This window comes from Cetorhinus maximus, unplaced genomic scaffold, assembly GCF_964194155.1.
Source record: "Cetorhinus maximus unplaced genomic scaffold, sCetMax3.hap1.1 HAP1_SCAFFOLD_154, whole genome shotgun sequence".
Lineage (NCBI taxonomy): Eukaryota > Metazoa > Chordata > Chondrichthyes > Lamniformes > Cetorhinidae > Cetorhinus > Cetorhinus maximus.
This window is the reverse complement of record NW_027596144.1, coordinates 652,730-672,199: the sequence shown is the minus strand read 5'-3', so window position 1 is coordinate 672,199 and position 19,470 is coordinate 652,730. Positions and strand designations below refer to the sequence as shown.

Sequence of the window (19,470 nt, the reverse complement as noted above, 5' to 3'; positions counted from 1 at the left end):
GGCTTGTAATGGATATTGGTGGACAGTCTATCATCAGAAATTGAGACAGAGAGGTCAAGGAAGGGAAGAGAAGTGTCAGAGATGGACCATGTGAAGATGATGGAGGGGTGGAGATTGGAAGCAAAATTAATAAATTTTTCCAGGTCCCGACAAGAGCATGAAGCAGCACGGAAGTAATCATCGATGTACCGGAGAAAGAGTTGTGGGAGGGGGCCGGAGTAGGACTGGAACAAGGAATGTTCCACATACCCCATAAAGAGACAGGCATAGCTGGGGCCCATGCGGGTACCCATAGCCACACCTTTTATTTGGAGGAAGTGAGAGGAGTTAAAGGAGAAATTGTTCAGTGTGAGAACAAGTTCAGCCAGACGGAGGAGAGTAGTGGTGGATGGGGATTGTTGGGGCCTCTGTTCAAGGAAGAAGCTAAGGGCCCTCAGACCATCCTGGTGGGGGATGGAGGTGTAGAGGGATTGGACATCCATGGTGAAGAGGAAGCGGTTGGGGCCAGGGAACTGGAAATTGTTGATGTGACGTAAGGTGTCAGAGGAATCACGGATGTAGGTGGGAAGGGACTGGACAAGGGGAGAGAGAAGGGAGTCAAGATAACGAGAAATGAGTTCCGTGGGGCAGGAACAGGCTGACACGATCGGTCTGCCAGGACAGTTCTGTTTGTGGATTTTGGGTAGGAGGTAGAAGCGGGCCGTCCGAGGTTGGAAGCTGTGGGAGGAAGATCTCCAGAGGAGATGAGGTCAGTGACAGTCCTGGAAACAATGGCTTGATGTTCTGTGGTGGGGTCATGGTCCAGGGAGAGGTAGGAGGAAACGTCTGCGAGTTGACGCTCAGCCTCCGCGAGGTAGAGGTCAATGCGCCAGACAACAACAGTACCACCCTTGTCAGCGGGTTTGATGACAATGTTGGGGTTGGACCTGAGAGAACGGAGTGCAGTGAGTTCAGAGAGAGACAGATTAGAATGGGTGAGAGGAGCAGAGAAATTGAGACGGCTAATGTCATGCCGACAGTTCTCAATGAAAAGATCAAGAGAAGGTAAGAATCCAGAGGGAGGGGTCCAAGTGGAGGGAGAATATTGGAGGTGGGTAAAAGGATCCGTTGAACGGGGAGAGGACTCCTGCCCAAAGAAGTGAGCACGGAGACGAAGACGGCGGAAGAAGAGTTCAGCATCATGCCGAGCCCGAAATTCATTGAGATGAGGGCGTAAGGGTATGAAACTAAGTCCTTTGCTGAGCACTGAACGTTCAGCATCGGAGAGGGGAAGGTCAGGGGGTATAGTGAATACGCGGCTGGGGCTGGGATTGGAAGATGGGGTGAGGACGGAGGGACAAGCAGGGGTGGAGGGTCCCCGATGGGTGTTGGAGTCGATGAGTTGTTGGAGCTTGCGTTCCTTAGCACTTGAGAGAAAGAGAAAAAGTTTCTTGTTGAGGCGACGGATGAGGCGAAGAATAAAATTAAACTGGGGGCACGCGCAGCTTTGAAAAAGGGTGCGGCGGTGCTGCTGGAGGGAGAGGTCGAGTGTGTTCATATGGCGGCGCATGGCACTGAGTGTGGATCTCAGAATGCGACGGGAACAGCAGTCCGAGAAACGTTTTATGTCCCGGAGATACCTGTAATCCTGGGTGGGTTCGAAACAAGAGGGATGGAATTTCAGTTGAAATCCATGTGGGGTGAGTCGGAGACGGAGACAGTCACTGAGAAAGGAGATATGGCTGTGAAAGCGGGTTTTAGTAAACACCTTGTCAAATACCAGGAGAGAAATGGAAAGCAATGAAGGTGAGCAGGGCAGAAGAGACAGTCGGAAATCCTGTCGGAGGACAGAACCATACTTCTTCCAAGAGGGCATTTTTTTGAAGAGAGGTGGCAGTCAATCAAACACAAAGATAAAAACAAAAAGCTAAAAGCTACTGCGGATGCTGGAAATCCAAAACAAAATAAAAACAGAATTACCTGGAAAAACTCAGCAAGTCTGGCAGCATCGGCGGAGAAGAAATCAGTCAACGTTTTGAGCCCTCATGGCCCTTCAGCAGAACTATCTATCTATCTTAATTCCATTTCCCTACCCTTTCCCTCTGTTCTTTTATATTCTTTTTAAATGCTTACCTAGTTCCCCTTTAAATAATGTTATGCTCTCTACCTCAACAGCCCCTCGAGGTAACGTATTCCATGTTCTAATAACCATCTGTGTGGGGAAAAAACATTCTTCTCACTTTCCTCTTCATTCTTCTGAAATTCTGGAGTCAATTCCTCTCTTATAATTCCCTCCTGGCCATCTGTTTCCATGCATGCATTTTATTGAAAATATTCCAGGGAGTTCATTTGCTTTCCTCTGTGTCCTGTTCAATGGACACAAGGGCATTCTGTTATGTACAAAAGGTTGAGAATGGTGAAAACATTCAAATGCAGCTGCCATTAGTGGCTCAGCTTCCAAGTGCACTGACCCGTGTATCTCTAAGCTATACAAACCAGAAAGGTTCGATCCCAGTCTGTATCCTAATGAGGGACAGAGGTATAGAAGGACTGTATGTCCTGGTGAGGGACAGAGGTGTAGAGGCACTGTACATACAGAGTCCAAACGGGATGGGTTAGGGCCAGAAAACTAATTCAACAGGATGTACAGACCCTTTTAGTGGTATTTTGCTTGGTTTGAGGGTTGGTTTATGGATAGAAAATGGAGAGTAAGAATAAATGAGTCATTTTCAGTTGGCAGGCTATAGGGTGCCAGGAGGGTCAATGCTTGGGTCTCAGCTATTTACAATCTGCATTAATGACTTGTGAGGGGATAGGTGTAATGTTTCCAAGGCAGCTGATATTCAAAGTTAGGTGGGAAAGTGAACCTTGTGGATGACAGAAAGAAGCTGCAAAGGGATATAGACAGGCTAAGTGAATGGCCAGAAGGTGATAGATGGAGTATAATGTGGGGAAATGTGAAATTATCCACTTTGGGAGGAAGAATAGAAAACCAGAATATTTTTTAAAAGGTGAAAGACTAATAAATGTTGGTCTTGGGTGTAAAGAAAGTTATTGTGTAGTTATAGCGTGCAGTTAGGAAGGCAAATATTATGTTAGCTTTTATGGCAAGGGGGTTGGAGTATAAGAGTAAGGAAGTCTTGCTGCAATTACATAGGGCTTTGTTGAAATAATACCTGGAGCACTGTGCACAGTTTTTGGTTTTCTTACCGAAGGAAATTTTTTTTTTCTCTTTTATGGAATGTGGATGTCACTGGCAAGACCATTTGTTGCCCATCCCTCATTTTGATACATCTGCATATAATTATAAGCCCTGCTCGCCGAATCATCCCCCCCACCCTCCCCCAACAATGTTTCACCCAGGTCACGCTGACATGCTTCGCAACAGCATTTAAAAGGCATGCACCTGGCAAGCTGAACTTTAAGGCGAACTTGGAGGTGAGTGCATACTAATGTTGCACAGAGCTCGCGAGGGTCACCCATTCAACTTCAAGGGAGAGGCGCCGTACATTCAGGCGAGGACACAGGCAAATCGCTTTTTCCCGGCTGGCTGAAAGTGTGGTGCTGGGACAAGGGCTGCACTGTGGTTGAGGCGAGTTGGAGGGGGGCAAGGCAGAAGGTAGTGCACAAGCACATGTTGGGGGGGTGGGAAGTGGCCATGCATTAGGCAAACCTTGTATAAAGTGACCTTTCCTCTGCAGCTGAGACAGTTCAGGCGCAGCCACATTGACATGCTTGGAGTCGGGCCTCTAGCTTATCTGCCCACTCGAGCAATGCAGAGGGATGAAATTGCCACCAAATGCTCCTGAACTTTTCACTCCTCGGGCATAGACTGCAAACTAATGAGGAAAGCAGAACAATTGGATGACTGGGAAAGTTGTACAATCTCCTTGCGAAAGCTGGCCATGGAGCAGCCCCTTATCAATGTCTTCATTCAGTTTTGGACCAGGCTCCCCAATGGTTCAAACTAAGAATGCAATCATGCAGTGTAGGTTAGGAGAATGCCTGCGCCTGAGCTGAGGGCACAGCATGCAGTCCAGTGGGTGAAGCTGCCACCAATCAGTCAGGTGGAGTGGGGCAGAGGAGGGTGGGGTTTTGGGCAGCCATGCAGCACACTAAACTCTGGCCATCCAAATGGTAGCCAGCCTCCCTGGGATACGTTATGGGGCCTACGGACTTAGCCAAGAGAGGTTCTTAGTACACCCATGCTAACCCACGTGTCTCTTTCATCCTGCAGGAGGAGTACATCAAGAGCATGGAGCCTGGTGATTTCGCTGTATGCCTTATGGTTTACAGGGAGCGGAGACAATGGAGAAGAGAGCGACGGAGGCGCCTGGCTGGGCAGAGGGAGGAGCAGCATCCTCGAGAAGAAGGGGTGGCTGGGGCTCCTGTGCACGCCGCTGAAGAGCCATCGCTGGTCAGTGCCTAGCTAGACCAGGGTCGACAGATGGCGCTTGTCATTCATGTAGGTGATCGAGAACCAGTGTCACCGAAGACTGAGCATGTCCAGGGAACTGGTCAGTCACATCTGCCACCTGCTGCAGGATTTGGCACCATGGGGACATAGAGGTCATCCACTGGCAGTAGCCGTGAAAGTGAACATAGCGCTCAATTTTTACACCAGTGGCTCCTTTCAGAGTTCCACAGGTGACTCTATGGGACATCGCAAGCCTCCACACGCAAATGCATCCAAGAGGTCACGGATGCCATATTCGCTAAGGCACACACTATTGTGCATTTTGCGCAGGATCAGGAAAACCAGGAAGCAAGAGCGCTGGGATTTGCCCAAATCTCAGGTTTCCCACAGGTGCAGGGTGCCATCAGCTGCACGCACTCAGATCTCCATGGCAACAAGCGGTGAACTACGTCAACCGCGAAGGCTTCCACTCACTGAATGTGCAGCTGGTGTGCAACCACCACAAACACATCCTGCAGGTCTGTGTATGGTTACCAGGGAGTCTCCATGACTCTTACATTCTCAGTAGGCCTCAGATCCCTGATATCTTCCAGAGTCCACAGATGCTGCAAGGTTGGCTCCTTGGGGACAAGGGCTATCTGCAGAGGACGTGACTGATGATGCCAGTGTGGTGGCCTCAGAGTGCAGCAGAGAGAAGGTACAATGAGGCTTATGCTGCAACTCGCACCTTGGTGGGGCATACCATCGGGATGCTGAAAATGAGGTTCCGGTGCCTGGACCAGTCTGGTGGAGCTCTGCAATATAGTCCACAGAGGGTGTCATGCATTGTCGTCACCTGCTGCGCCCTTCACAACCTGGTGCTGCAATGGTGGGAGGAACTGGCTGAGGTGGAGATGGAGGAGCTGCACATCTCCTCCAATGGCAAGGATGACAACAGTGAGGCCATTGCACTGGTCAGATGAGGCAGGAGCGCTCGGGAGGCCCACATAGCTGCTACATTCATGGAGGATGATGACAACATGCAGTGAGGAGATTCCATAGATCCTCACGTTGCATCTGTGAACGTTTGATTCCTGTATGGCTGATTGCAGCGCACATACCCTCTGTGATGAAGCTCCTGTCATAGAGATGTAGCGGATGTTCATAGTCCCTACCTTCCAGGAGGATGATGGTGACATGCAGTGGGGACATTCCATCAATCCTCACATAGCTTGTATGAATATCTAACTCCTGTCTGGTTGATGGCACCTCGCTTGTGCTCTGTAAACAGGGTCATAACATGGAGATGCAGTGGGGAAACTTTAACTTCTCATGATCCAAGACATCCTTCGTGAGCTGCACCCTTCAGGACCAGACTGTCACTAGACACAGATGCTGATGAGATGGGGAGGGGGGGGCAGCCACACCTCAAAGGTGCTGGGAACACACAGAGAGAATGAGGGACTCTGTGCCGCCGGCCCAGGACATCCTGGCAGCAATGATAAACCCCATCGAGGTGCAGGCATGACTGATGTGACCAGTGGACAGTGAAGGCACACCATCAGTGTACTGGGAAGGTTGCACAAAGTACAGGGAAGAGACCCTAGACTGAGATATCTGCCTTTATCTTATTCAGGGACCAAGGTTTCACATCTGAGTGATGCGAACACTGCTCATCAGAACAAGGAGCCATAGGCAAGCAGACATTCTTGGGAGTTTATTTACAATAGTGAATGTTATATATAAGTGATTAACACCTGTGCTCAGGCTGTGAAACTACATCTCCTTTACTTTCCTAACCCTGCCGCTACGTCATGGTGCTCCCCCGACATCCACAATGGAGGTGGAGGCAGCCTGCTGACTGCTATATCCTGTCTATAATGACCTTGACAGGTGCCCTCTGGAGGGCCAAGACCTGGAGGGCCACGGCCTGCTTCTAGGGTCCTGCTGTGTAGCAGTGGTGCCCTCCTCGGCCTGTGGAGCTGGAGCTGCTGGGGTCATAGGAAGAGGGAATTCAGATGGGCCAGAAGTCCCGGAGTCACCTGAGTGGATGGCCCGAGGGTGTGCATCTGCTGATTCTCCTCCAGCTGGACTGAGATTGAGCTGCCTGGCACCCCTCTCACATTGACACTGTTGGAGGCATCAGTGATGGAGCTCAGCCTGCCCAGCAGTGCAGGACCACTGTCCTGGATCAAGGTCTCCATGTCAGCCACCATCCTACCAGTGTTGACCTTGGTACGTTGGCATGCTGGTGCTATCACCCCAGACTGAAGGCAAATGGAATCCTCCATTGTGCCTTGCAATCTGATGGGTTCAGCAGTCACCTCTTCCTGATGTTTCTGAGCTTGCCTTTGCAGCTCCAGCAACTGAGGTATGACCGAGTTCAGAGGCTCCTCATCCTACTCGGACAGAGAAGATTTCTGGCTCCCAGCAATGCTCCGAATGTTGGAAACCTGGGTAATCTCTGCTGCCGCCTGCTGTGGATCAGACAGTGCGATGTGCTCACCAGATTGTGACCCCGAGGCCACTGTGGAACTAGGTCCCACTGAAGTGTGTGTCTCCGCGCTGGTGGAGGGTGTGGGTGAGCACTGTGATGGGTCTTCAATGAGAGTGTCATCAGATTCTTCTTCTGAAGTTTCTTCAGGGTTTGACTGGAGGACCTGGGTCGTACACCCCCTCGGCTGCTTCCCAGATGTGCCTGCGAAAACAAGAAGAGATAATTAGTGCATGGCAGGGAGGAGACTGCAGAAGAGGGGAATGGACTCACAGCATGGTTGTCTGATGGATGTTACACTGCTGGATCCTCGCTTAGTAGAGCACCACCATCAGCACAGGAATGGTCCAGATCTTTGACAGCCAGCTGGATGACTCTATTCTCAAAGTTGATTTCAGGCATTCCTGCACCAGCCTGCGGACTTTTCCTTTTGTTGTGTGCCAGCTTGTCCTGCATGAATACAGATGGAAAGAGTGTAAGCAGGACACCTGCCTGGCCAGATAGCAAGAACGCCTAGCATGCATATGGGTTGTCAGTGGTGCCATGGATGGGATGAAGACATTATCCGCAGGGCAAATGAAGGTGTGTGAGAGAGAGTAAATGGTGATGTCCTTTGAACAGGCAGTGAATGAGATCCCTGTGGATGTGTGATGGGTTTGTGAGTGTATGAGCTGAGAGTGATGAGAAGAGTGACTTACTCTCGCGGAACAGAGAAGATCATTCATCATCTTGTGGCACTGGGTGGCTGTCCTGTTTTGCAGGGCGTTGGCACTGACCGCTGCTGCCAGCACCTCCCCTGCTGTATTGGTGATCGTACTTGCTGGTCTTTGCCCCGAGTGGTGGTAGAGGGCATCGCGGCAGGCCTCCACTATGTCCAGTAGGCGCTCGAGAGAGTTGTCGTGAAATCTGAGGATTAGCATGTTTCCTCCCTTTGTCAGCCATCAGTTCCCAGCTGCTTCCTATCCCTTGAAGAGTGCTAGCTCTGTGCAGGTGCGGCCTTTAAATATGAAGGCCTGAGGTGACAGTGAGGCGGTTGAATTAGAAGCCAGCCAAGCAGTGACCTGCGTGTTTCCCAGGAATAAATTATTAATGAGGCAGGACATATTGGGAATAGGATGATACGGCATGAAAAGCCACCATTGTGGCCAGCGGGTAAAAAGTCCTTTTTCTCGTCTACTTACACACTTAGTGCAAATCTGGGACAATTCCACCCTTAGTCTCAGGTCAAGGGGTCGACATTTCGACTGAGATGAGGAAAAATTTCTTAACATAGAGGATTGTGAATCTTTGGAAATCTCTACATGAGAGGCCTGTGGATGCTCAGCTGTTAAGTATATTCAAGACTGAAAGTGATAGATTTTTGGGCACTAAGGGAATGAAGGGATATGAGGATAGGTCAGCAAAGTGGATTTGAGGTTGAGAATCAGCCATGATCTTTTGAACAAAGGAGCAGACTTTATGGGCCTTATGGCCCTATTCCTCCTTTTTCTTATGTTCTTTTGTATGTCTATTTAGCATCTGTCAGACTTTGGCTAAGATTCTAAAGCAGACATTTTACTATGATTCTTCCAAATATTTGGAGTACGGAGAGTTTTGTTGGTTGCCTGTGTGCTGCCATCTTTCCCAGAGGAGACCTTGCTCTTGTCCAAACCTGCACAATCAGCTGTGGCTGTTTACTGTGAGGACCAGGTGGGGATTCTTATGGATCCTCTCACCTGTGAAATTTTAGGGAAGTAAGTTAATGGGAATGTATTCTCCATGCATTCCAGTCTCTCTGAAGGAGCACGTTAATTTTATCTCCCTGGATCCTTTCTTAGGAACACCTGCGGGAATCCGACTGGTGTTACTTACAGGCTGACTGATATGACTGTACACAAACACCCTGCATGGGTTAAAAGATGCACAAACAGTTGCCGGTTGCATACCATTTATTACCGGAGTTGCTTTGGAAACCACCAATATTTTTGTTGTGCTCAGGGGCAGGGTGGCACAATATGTTCTAGTGCTATTCTTTCATCTCTGGGCATCAGATCCAGTGCCAACCAGCTAGACCAGGTAGAGTGAAGCATAACCAATGAAGTGCATTCACTTTTGGTAAGCAGTCTACCTCTATAGATCAACAAGGGATTAAAAAATTAAAGAGACTAATTTGATCCAGTGGTTTTGGGACTGTTTGTGGGTCTCAGCGTAACCATGTGCAAGATAATGTATGCTGGGAGGGCAGTAATGGTACCTATGTATATTTGAAGAGTCAGTTCAAAAATGTTGGCAGTACAAAGGCTTCCTCACCAATACAACAACCTTGGCATTGAGATGCTCCCACAGTTGGATAGCCTGCCAACACTCACTGTCTAGGCTCTTGCATGAAGAATGGCCTGTTTGAATCAGATGGTAGCCAACTGCTGGCACCTGTGACAATAGATGCCAGGAAGAGCCAGTACCCTCAGGAGAGGAGATATGCTGATATTGGGATGGGCAGATATGACCTATTGAGTGATTGTCTCGTTTGTTTGCAGGTGGCAGTTTCACAGAGTTTCTGATCACTGCTTTAAAATTAATACAATTTATGAGATTTTGTATAACTTAGTGAATTTTGTGCCCTTCAAGATGAGGACTGGGATTGGAGCACTTTACATTTTAGCAGCACCAACAGCGAAGATGCCCAGATTAGGTATAGCACTGTTAGATGCACTGGCAAGCTCCCTCTACCCTGCTCTGACAATGTGGACGTATGGTACTGTAGATAATGTATGGTTCTGTAGTGGTCATCTGTTCTGTAATGGGGAGGATATGGTTCTGTGGGTGATTCTAGAGTGATGGGGAAATAGGGTTTTGTCCTGGGGATACAATTCTGTGGAGGGTGTGGTTGTGTGGAGAATATGGTTTTGTGGAAGCATTATGGTTCTGTGGGTGGGTATAATTATATGGGGAGGATATTGTTCTCTAGTGGGGGATATGGCTCTGTAGAGGATATAGTTCTGTAGTGGGGGATATGGTTCTGTAGGGCATATGTTTATTTGGAGGATGTAGTTCTACAGTGTGGGTGATATGGTGCTGTGGGAGGTATGCTTCTGTGGACAATATTGTTCTGTCATGAGGGAATAGAGTGGTTGCTAACAGACAACATTATATAGTGGTTGAAACCTTTTCCCTTCATTTCAGGGACAGTGGAGAAATGACCTGTTTAATGGACAAGGCTCCATGATTCATTGCAGCGGAGTCACTTATGATGGAATGTGGATCAATGGTCGCCTCGCCGGTGCGTACCCTTTAAACTGCATTACCAGTTGCACGTGTTGCACTGATAACACAGTCATTGATTAACAATCGTCCAGTCTGTTGTTTTATTGATGAAGGGTACTGAGAGGTTTAGTTTTGAATGACAATTTAGAGGCAAGCGTTCTTTGTGTGTTTCTTTTTTCTCTTTTCTGGATATTGCCTATAATCACTGCTTGGAACCAGACAGCTCTGTTTTCTCCACTTTATGTTTCAACATAAAATTTATTTTGTAAACTGCCAAAACTTCTGTTTTCAAATGTTGCTAATGGTAAGGCTCCCTCTTTTTGTTAAGGTACATTTCCTCTTGATAGGCATTTTCTTTACTATTTGTCCTCAGAGCATGGATGACACTGTTGAGGCTGCATTATTGACCACCTTTGGTTACTTTGAACTGATTGGCTTACCAGGCTATTTCAGAGGACATTAAGAGTGATAAGAGTCAACCATGTCATGCAGGACTGGAGCCACATGTTGAGGTGACAGGTCCCCTTCCTGAATATTAGTAACACTTTACCAGACTTATTGAATTCATGAGTTACCATGGTGAGATTTGAGCTCAGGACCTCTGGTTTGCTAGTCCAGTAGCATATTAGTACATTACTGTCCTGGACCAGCATATGTGCACATATAACCTGCCATCAGTCTCTGAATTGGCTAACACGTGTTTGTGAAACATTCTTGGGGATGATTCTCCTGTCTTTGTGTTAGGGAGGGAGAAATCACCCAGTCTTCCCATGCCCGACCCCAACTGGAAGTGCAAATGTGTGGAGAATTGATGAAAATCCAATCAAAATTGTCTGTGATGCATTCGTGATGGAATAGTTTGCCAATATATATATATTGTCAATTATTATACATGAATTATGGTTACCCAGCAGGTTCCTTTGGAACTGTAGCCCAGCAAGACTCAGTGCCTTAAGGGATATAAGGGGGAACTATGTCAATAAAAGAGAGTAAATATTGGGTTGGTGCTGCTCAGGCTAGTTGTTTGAAAAGCCTTAATTTAAAAATATTCATCCTTGTTTTCAAATTCCTCTGTGATCATATCCCTCTCTACCTCTATGACCTCCTCCAGCCCTTTAACCATCCAACACATCTCTACTCCTTCAATTCTGGCCTCTTCAACACCCTCAATTTTAATCGTTCCACCACTGACGGCCACACTTTCTGGAGCCAAGGCCTTAAGTTCTCAAATTCCCTCCCTAAACCCCTCTGCCTCTCTAACTCTCTTTCCTCCCTTAAGATGCTCCTTAAAACTTACCTCTTTGATCATGCTGGAAGGACCAGCTAACTGGACCAGCCATGCAAAATACTGTGGCTACAAGAGTAGGTCAGATACTGGTTATACTGCAGCGAATATCTCACCTCCTGACTTCCCAAACCTTTTCCACCATCTACAAGACACAATCCGGAATCTGATGAAATGCACTCCATTTGATTGGGTGAATGCAGCTCCAACAATATCCAGGAAGCTTGACACCATTCAGGACAAAGCAGCCCACTTATCACCCCAACCATCAGCTTAAACATTCACTCCCTCCACGACCAGTGCACAGTGGCAGCAGTGTGTACTATCTACAAGATGCACTGCAGCAACTTGCCAAGGTTTCTTTGACAGCACCTTCTGAACCCATGACCTCTGCCACCTAGAAGAACAAGGGCAGTAGGTGCAAGAAAAATAGGTGCCAAGGAGCTAAGGATGAGGTTGAAGGATCTGGGAGTATTAATGTTCTCAACGCTCAAAATGATCAATCACTGCAGGGCAACAGTCAACAAAACAAAAAGAATGCTGAACCATAAAGTTAGAAGGAAAGTGTCCAAGCCAGAGGAAATCATGTTCAAACTGTGCAGTGATTGGATCAGATCACACCTTGAGTACTGCATTATTTTTGTCTTGTTGACTGTTGCTTTGCAGTGAGTGATTTCATGGAACATTGAGAACATTAATACTCCCAGATCCTTCAAATTCATTCTTAGCTTTTTGGCACCTGTTTTCCTTCAGTACTTTTTTCCTACATTGAGTGAAGAATTCAGGAAGAAATATAACATTTTATTCCTAATAGAATTAGTTCATTAGTCTGTGGCTGGAGACACTATTATGATTTTGCCAACACATAACCCTCAGTCTAATATCTATACACTCCACTTCTAGCACCATTTGTTATAAGTTAGGCTTTGTGTTGATTTCTAAGTAAAATCTGGTGTTGCTCATCTTACAGTGTGTGACTAACAATATCTTATAATCTGTCTCTTTTTGGGAAAAGCTGAAGCCAGTAAGCTGGTGATCCTCGGTGATGAAATACAGGAGGTGGTGCAGGGTTCTCCTTTTAACATTGAAGTTCAACTCCAAAACAATGAAGGGGAGCTTATGAAAGGTAAGGGCCATCCATTGTCATAATTGCAGGGCTCCCTGACACCACAGGCAAACACCACTCAAGACTTACTGTCCCCCCGGTAGCTTGGTGGATACATGCACTATCTAAAACATGGAACCGAGTCATACAGGCTTGGAACGCTTTGGCTTTGATCCCTGTGCCCAGTTGTCTAATCCTAATCCCAGACAGGGTAACAATTGTACAGTTGCATTTGACCTCGGTGCTGCTGATGACTTTGCGTCGCCCCAGTCAGAAAGAGCATTTGTGTGAATGTTGGGCAAGAACAGGATTAGGCTTGGATGTGATGCATCTCCTCCCTGCTGGTCCCCTTCTCTGCCCTCCCATCACCAACATTGCCCACCCGCACCCCCCACCCCAACAACCCCAGTTCCATAGACTGGCAACACTCACTACCTGAGTTTACACATGAAGAATTGCCACTTGGTGAGGAACCAAACTCCAGCAGAATGAGCACCCTGAGGACAGGGACATGAAATAGCTCTGGCCAGAGATGACTGCTCAGGATAAGGTGCAATAGACAACATGTAGTCTGGAAAAAGTGGAATTTCTCAGCACATTTTAATAACTCACCTCAGAAACAGTATTATTATTTGGTAAACTAGTACCAATGTCGCAATTTTTTTTTACACTCCTCTAAAGCTTTATTCAATCTTTAATAGCGTGCAGAAAAATGTTTGAACCTCCACAGGAATCTTCTTTAAAAAAATCTAATGGGGCTGGGAGGTGTGAATAAAGCAGCCGCTCTGTCCCATTATCTTGGGTTGTGCATCACTAGATGTCATGCACGACAGCCTGCAGCAGATGACCTAATTTCACATCTTTTAAATGCGCAAAGGGTACCTGAAAGAGCAAGGCTCCAATTTAATTTATTTCAGAGACAGCAAATGCTTGCTAATGGCTAGGACCTGTCAGTTGCAACACTGGTTTCCCACTAGCAAAACTGATCCAAACCAAACCCAAACTGACAAGCTGGCTGGCTGGCAACAAAAAGACTAATTTTTGGAAGGAACAAACTGTCAGGCTATATGATCATTTCCTACAAATACTTGCAAATTTGTGAGTCCTGGAAGGACTTGATGCTGATCTGACTTTGTATTATTGCACCCAATGCCTTGTTTATAATGTGCAGAGTGGAGTTCAATTCATGGGTAAATGCAGACTGATCATGCCCATTTTCTATTAACCTGGTGAACTGGGCAGGCTACTCCCCTGATGCACTCTCTAATTTCAGAGTAAATAGACATGGATTCTTCCACAAGATAAAAGCAAAACACTGCGGATGCTGGAAATCTGAAATAAGAACAGAAAATGCTGGCAAACTCAGCAGGCCTGGTAGCATGTGTGGAGAGAGAAACAGAGTTAATGTTTCGAGTCCTTATGACTTGAAACATTAACTCTTTTTCTCTCCCTACAGATGCTGCCAGACCTGCTGAGTTTTTCCATAATTTTCTGTTTTTATTTCATGGCTTCTTCCACTGTTGGCTCACTGCCTGGCACAAAACTGAGCAATTCAAACCAAGTACCTGATCTAGACAGTGAACTGGTGACTCAAACTGGAAAGGGTGTGTATTTTAGTGTCAGGTGAGGACAGGATCAAGTCCAGATGTGATGACACCCGTGGGGGAATGCCCTATTAGCAATTAATGTTGAGGCTCATGCAAGGGAACATAGCTACCTGAGTTAGGTACTACAGCATATGTCAGAAAGGAAAAGGGAAGAAAGTTGAAGGAGCAAATAGAAGTTTTGGAGTCGGACAACAGAAACCAATGAAGCTAATAAGAGACATGTTATATCAATGCACTGGCCCAAAGCCAACAGATTAGAGCTGACATATTTGGTCCGGAACTGTCCTGTTGTGAGGGGCCTGAGAAGCAGATAGCCAGGTAAGGAGAGAAAGCGTAGCGAAGAAATAAAAATAAAATAAAAAGCAGAGTCCAAGGTTAAAGAGAGAGAAAACGTAGGAAAAAGAACCGGGAAAAGCAAGAACCTGAAGACAGTAAATCTAAGAATAATTTGGTGATTAATAGAATGGGAAGAAAAGAAAGAGAGAACTAACAAAGAAGGGGAAAGTAAAAGATCATGCAAAATACAAAATAGGGAAAGGAAATATGGAGACGGAGTCAAACTTGAAGAAAAGCTTTTTAAAATTCAAAGAGAGCATATGTGGGACTGTCAGAGACAGGCTGCTATAGACTGGTGCTTGTTCAGCTTTATTATAGAAATGAGACAATAAACGAGGCCTGCAGAGACAGCCCTCACTATGGACTGGCACTTGTCCAGCTTTTTAAGAGTTAGAGCTCGCAAATGGGGCCTGTAGAGATAGATCTCCCTGTGGGCCGATGATAGTCTGCTTTGTTTACAGAGAGTGGGATCCATCGAGATAGGCTCACTATGGCTGCTCGTCCAACTTATAATAAGAGAAACTAGTACTTCTTGCTTCTCCGATGATTCTGCCAGTGTGGAGCTATGCCACACAGACCAGGACAAACACGTTGTAATGAAACTGTGCTAGGGAGTGGTGTCTCTTAAGATATTTCCCACATGCTGAATTTGGTTAAGCTATATAGGATGGGATGATGAGAGGCTTTCCCTGAGGCATGGAGAAACAGAGGAAGTGAATTTCTGTGCTGTTTCCACTGCTGACTTGATTGGCTACAGCAGGCAAAACTCTTTCTTTCTAAGTAAGAAGAATTGATGATACTCATTATTTGGCATTGGCTCCACGTGTAAATTGTTCCCATACCTTTAAATTTAACTGACTTACAATTTTCATCTCCTAACGCCAGTGACTTCCCTGGACCCATCAGAGCCTGCACTGTGTAATGAATAATTATGCAAATGAGCATACTTTGGAGAATTGAGTGTTATTAGCATTTGACCTTTCGGGTGGGATTTGCAACAGCTCTAAATCATTTAGAAATCACATAGACCTGAAGCTGAAAATTGGCCCCAGTAGTCAGGGCAGCAGTGGAAGCAGTTAATTGGCATCAGTGTCCCTGGGACGAGAGGGGAGGGGGCAAAGTAATCAACCAGGGCTGTCTTACCTGATTGCCATCAAATGCTGGAAACCTGCTGTGTGACTATTTGGTGAAAACAAAACTCGGCTTATCTCTGTGTTTGAATAGTCTGTGGTGACTTACCATCGAGACTCACATGAAGGGGGTGGCCATGTGGGTGAGATACCAGATGTCGACCATGAGGCAGTAGCCCAACAAGGCTCAGCAACCTCAGGAGGAGAGGAGAAAATTAGGTGCGAAGAATCAAATTTAACAAATCCTTTTTGATTTTCCTTTATGTCTAAGCTATAATGTGGCTTGCCTCCAGGTGCTGGGCATCATTCCAGCATCAATGATATGTGTTAACAGCTTTGAGTCAGGTTGGGTAGCTTGGGCAAAATGTTTTTGTAGCATTCAGTTGGTTAACCAGGAGAGTTACTCAATAGTGCAGTAAAATCTCCCTCCAGTGATCTCCTTTTGCCAAAATGTTTGGAAGTGGATCGAGCTGTATTCCCCTCACAGCTATCTTTGGGAAGAGGCGAGGCAGCCAGATTCTCTCATGTTTCCTTTTGGCAGGCTCAGCTCTCTGATGTTATAGCATTCACTGTGGAAGTTATAAAATGCCTGGTTAATCTGCTTGCGGTCATGTGACCAACCCATCTGTTGCCCATATAATAGCAGTAATAACGCAAAACTATTGTTATGACAACAGATACCTGGAAACACTCGACTGATGGCTTCAAACTGAAAAATCCACAAGAATCTGCTAGTGCACAGATGTTATATTCCAGCTGTGCAAAAGAATTTATTGCTTTCTTGTTGCTATGCCAACAAAAATATATGTAAAAAAATACTGGATTTCTTTTTGTTGTCAGGTTAATAAACGTGTCACACTTGTATTTTTCGTTGGGGCTGAATTAGCTGATATCAGCTGGGGAAGTGACAGGACTTTCTGCAACTGGTCTCAGCGATCCTGATTTAAGGAGGAGAGAAACAGCCGGAATTCCCACTCCTGGCCCCCGCTGGGAAGTGCATGTGTGTTTGAGTGTTGGGCTGAGGACAGGTTTGGGCTCAGCTGTGATGCCATCACATAACCAAACCACCCGCCAACAATCTCTATCATAAAAATAAGAAATACAGCCCTTCAACTTTCTCCATACAATAAAATCTCAGTGAGTCGAATCTCAGGGGAACTGCCTCCAAATTAAGAGAAGCTTCATAATATCCGAGGATGCCCCATTCCCACATGAGTGCGTCTCTATGTAACCCAAAGTGCCTACAAATGCGGTCTATGTTAAAAACAACAGATCCAAATGCTGAGTAAAAACAGTAAGTGTGTGAAGAAGTCCTTATTCATTTTATTCACAACTTACAATGACCTGACCTTGAAAGCTGGCATTCGAGCAGGCAGACATTCATCAGACTTTACAGGGTTATCGGCCTCCTCGGGCTCCTCAGTAGAAGAACATATTTTCCTGCAGGATTGGACCAGAGATGGGAACGTTTTCTGCTCAGGCAGCCTTGAACCACATTAGCAGAGCTTCTTCAACATCAGGATAGGGAACTGTTCTCATCCTCTGCCTTGCTGGAGAGAATACCTGCTTGTTGAATTGTTCCAAGATGCTCACCTTGTGTTTCATTATGGGGGACAAACTTGATGGTGGAATCTCCCACTCCTTTGCGATTTCCACTTTCTGCTTTGCACCATGGTTTTTCACTTGCTGTAAAAATTTCCTCTTCTCTCCACTCGACAATACTTTTAACTTTCTCACAAGTTTGGCCAAACTTGTAGGTTTTGCATGTCATTTCACAGGGAGATCTTGATGTCAAATGATGCTTGCTCAGCACTCCATGATTTTGCGTTCTTGTGTGGTCTAACTCCGCTCTGGTTGCCACAGTCATATGGTAAATTTAGACAAGTTCGGCAAATCTGGAGTAACCAGTGCGGAATTTCAGCTTATCATAGGCATCATTCTATAGGATTTAGTCATTTGGTAATACAGAACTTGTGTATTGCTGAAAAAAGAGACACGTCTAAGCTTTTCATCTTGCACGCATCAGGACACACGCAAGAATACCGATATAAGGGGAAGATAACAATTTATACTGTATGTGAAGAGAGTGCTGATAGGTTGGCAAGTGGCATTGCCATGGGGAATGCACCACTGATGGCGACTGACACTTAACTGCCAAGCATTGTTTGAAATTTAAACCAGGCAGCTTGACCCTGATTGGACAAGGCATTGTCCTGAGGAGTGAATCAGCGAATGACTGTCACCTATTTCATTTAGTTTAAACAGGCACAATATATGCACATGTTCTTTCTGTTTGCAAAGAACAGGGCCCTGTGCATTAATGTATGTAGCTTCCAGTACACACACATGCGCCACACTGCGAGCCCAATTGACATTAAATTGGTTGTCAGCGTAATTCTTAGCACATTGAGGATTATTTAGAAATGCCCAGTCACGGAATTACACCTAATGTTGGACACTGTGTTTTGAGTTTTGCAATCACGGGGCTGGTTGGATATGGTCTGTACCCTGTCCATTGCGAATAGCGGCTGGGACATGCTGTTTGATACAATCCGCCAATCTTTGGGGCATACGGCCTACATACCTAGCATCACACTGGCACTGAAATTCATATACCACATCACTCATTTGTGTGATAGGCAGAACATCTTTTTCATTTAACGGTAGCACCCTGTTCGTGGCGAATACCACTCATGTTGCTACAGCATAGCAGCAGCGTGAGGCAGCTAGCTTCACCTATTGCTCAAACTGCAGTTCCACACGCTATAAGATTGGCAACCTTGTAAATAGGGCCTGAGCCATTTGCTCACCATGCAAACTTGGTGCTGAAATAGGGCGCATCAAAGGCATCCCGCAGGATAATGGTTACCCTGATCAGATCGTTTTGTGCTGTGCATCATGCAAGCTCGTGGACAGGCCTAAGACCATCACTTTCGGCCCTGAAAAGTGCCCAGTCTACCTCAGATCACTCTGGAAGGGCAAGGTATCTCAAAAATTTGTGCAACAGGTGAAGTTAGCTGTCTCAAGCTGCTACTGTGCAGTAGCAACACAAGTGGCATTTGCCATTAACAGGATGCTGCCATCAAGCCAAAAAGACATTCTGCCTATCACACAAATGAATAATGTGGTGTATGAATTTCAGTGCCAATGTGAGACTAGGTATGTAGGCCGTACGTCCCAAAGACTGGCGGATTGTATCAAACAGCATGTCCCAGCCACTGTTCGCAATGGGCAGGGTACAGACTGTACCCAACCAGCCCGTGCTTGCAAAACTCGAAACAGTGTCCAACATCAGGTGTCATTCCGCAATGGGACAACATTTGCTGAATAATTCTCAATGTGCTAAGCATTACGCTGACAACCAATTTAAGGTTGTCAGTCAGGCTGGAAGCTACGTATGTTAATACACAGGGTCCTGTTCTTTGCAGACAAAAAGAGCATGTACACACATTGCGTCTGCTTCAGCTAAACAAAATAAGTGACAGCTATTCGCTGACTCATTCCTCAGGGCAATGTCTTGACCAATCAGAGTCAAGCTGCCTGGTTTAAACTTAAAACAATGCTTGGCAGTTAACTGTCAGTCACCAGTGGTGCATTCTCCAGGCATCACCACTTGCCAACCAATCAACACTCACATCACATACAGTATAAATTGTTGCCTTCCCCTTATATTGGTATTCTTGCGAGTGTCCTGATGAGTGCAAGACTAAAAAGCTTAGACATGTTTCTTTTTTCAGCAATACTCTATGGGATTTGCTATTCTGCCAGCGGGAATAGCTGTAACTTCGTCATAACCAAAATTTTGTGTCATCCCAGTTTGACTCATCATGAGTTCACTGTAATTCAGCATGATCGTGGCTGATATTCTGATATTCTATTTCAACTCCACACTATC

General features: G+C 46.1%; 1 protein-coding gene and 1 long non-coding RNA gene across 6 annotated transcripts in view; both read left to right on the top strand.

The window, feature by feature from the left end:
• The window catches only part of LOC144672935 (MORN repeat-containing protein 1-like), a 194,490-nt gene that overhangs the window by 34,029 nt on the left and 140,991 nt on the right, over positions 1–19,470 (top strand). For all 5 annotated transcript variants that reach the window (XR_013574212.1, XM_078534942.1, XM_078534941.1 and 2 more), the window contains 2 exons: positions 10,032–10,128; positions 12,413–12,523. Coding sequence is in view for 4 of the 5 variants with exons in the window: in XM_078534942.1 (XP_078391068.1) it covers positions 10,032–10,128; positions 12,413–12,523 (208 nt within the window). In the remaining variant the exon portion in view is untranslated. The remainder of the gene's footprint in view (positions 1–10,031; positions 10,129–12,412; positions 12,524–19,470) is intronic.
• Positions 14,274–16,439, top strand: LOC144672937 (uncharacterized). The gene is made up of 2 exons (XR_013574213.1): positions 14,274–14,427; positions 16,253–16,439. It is a non-coding gene; the product is annotated as an uncharacterized LOC144672937 (long non-coding RNA).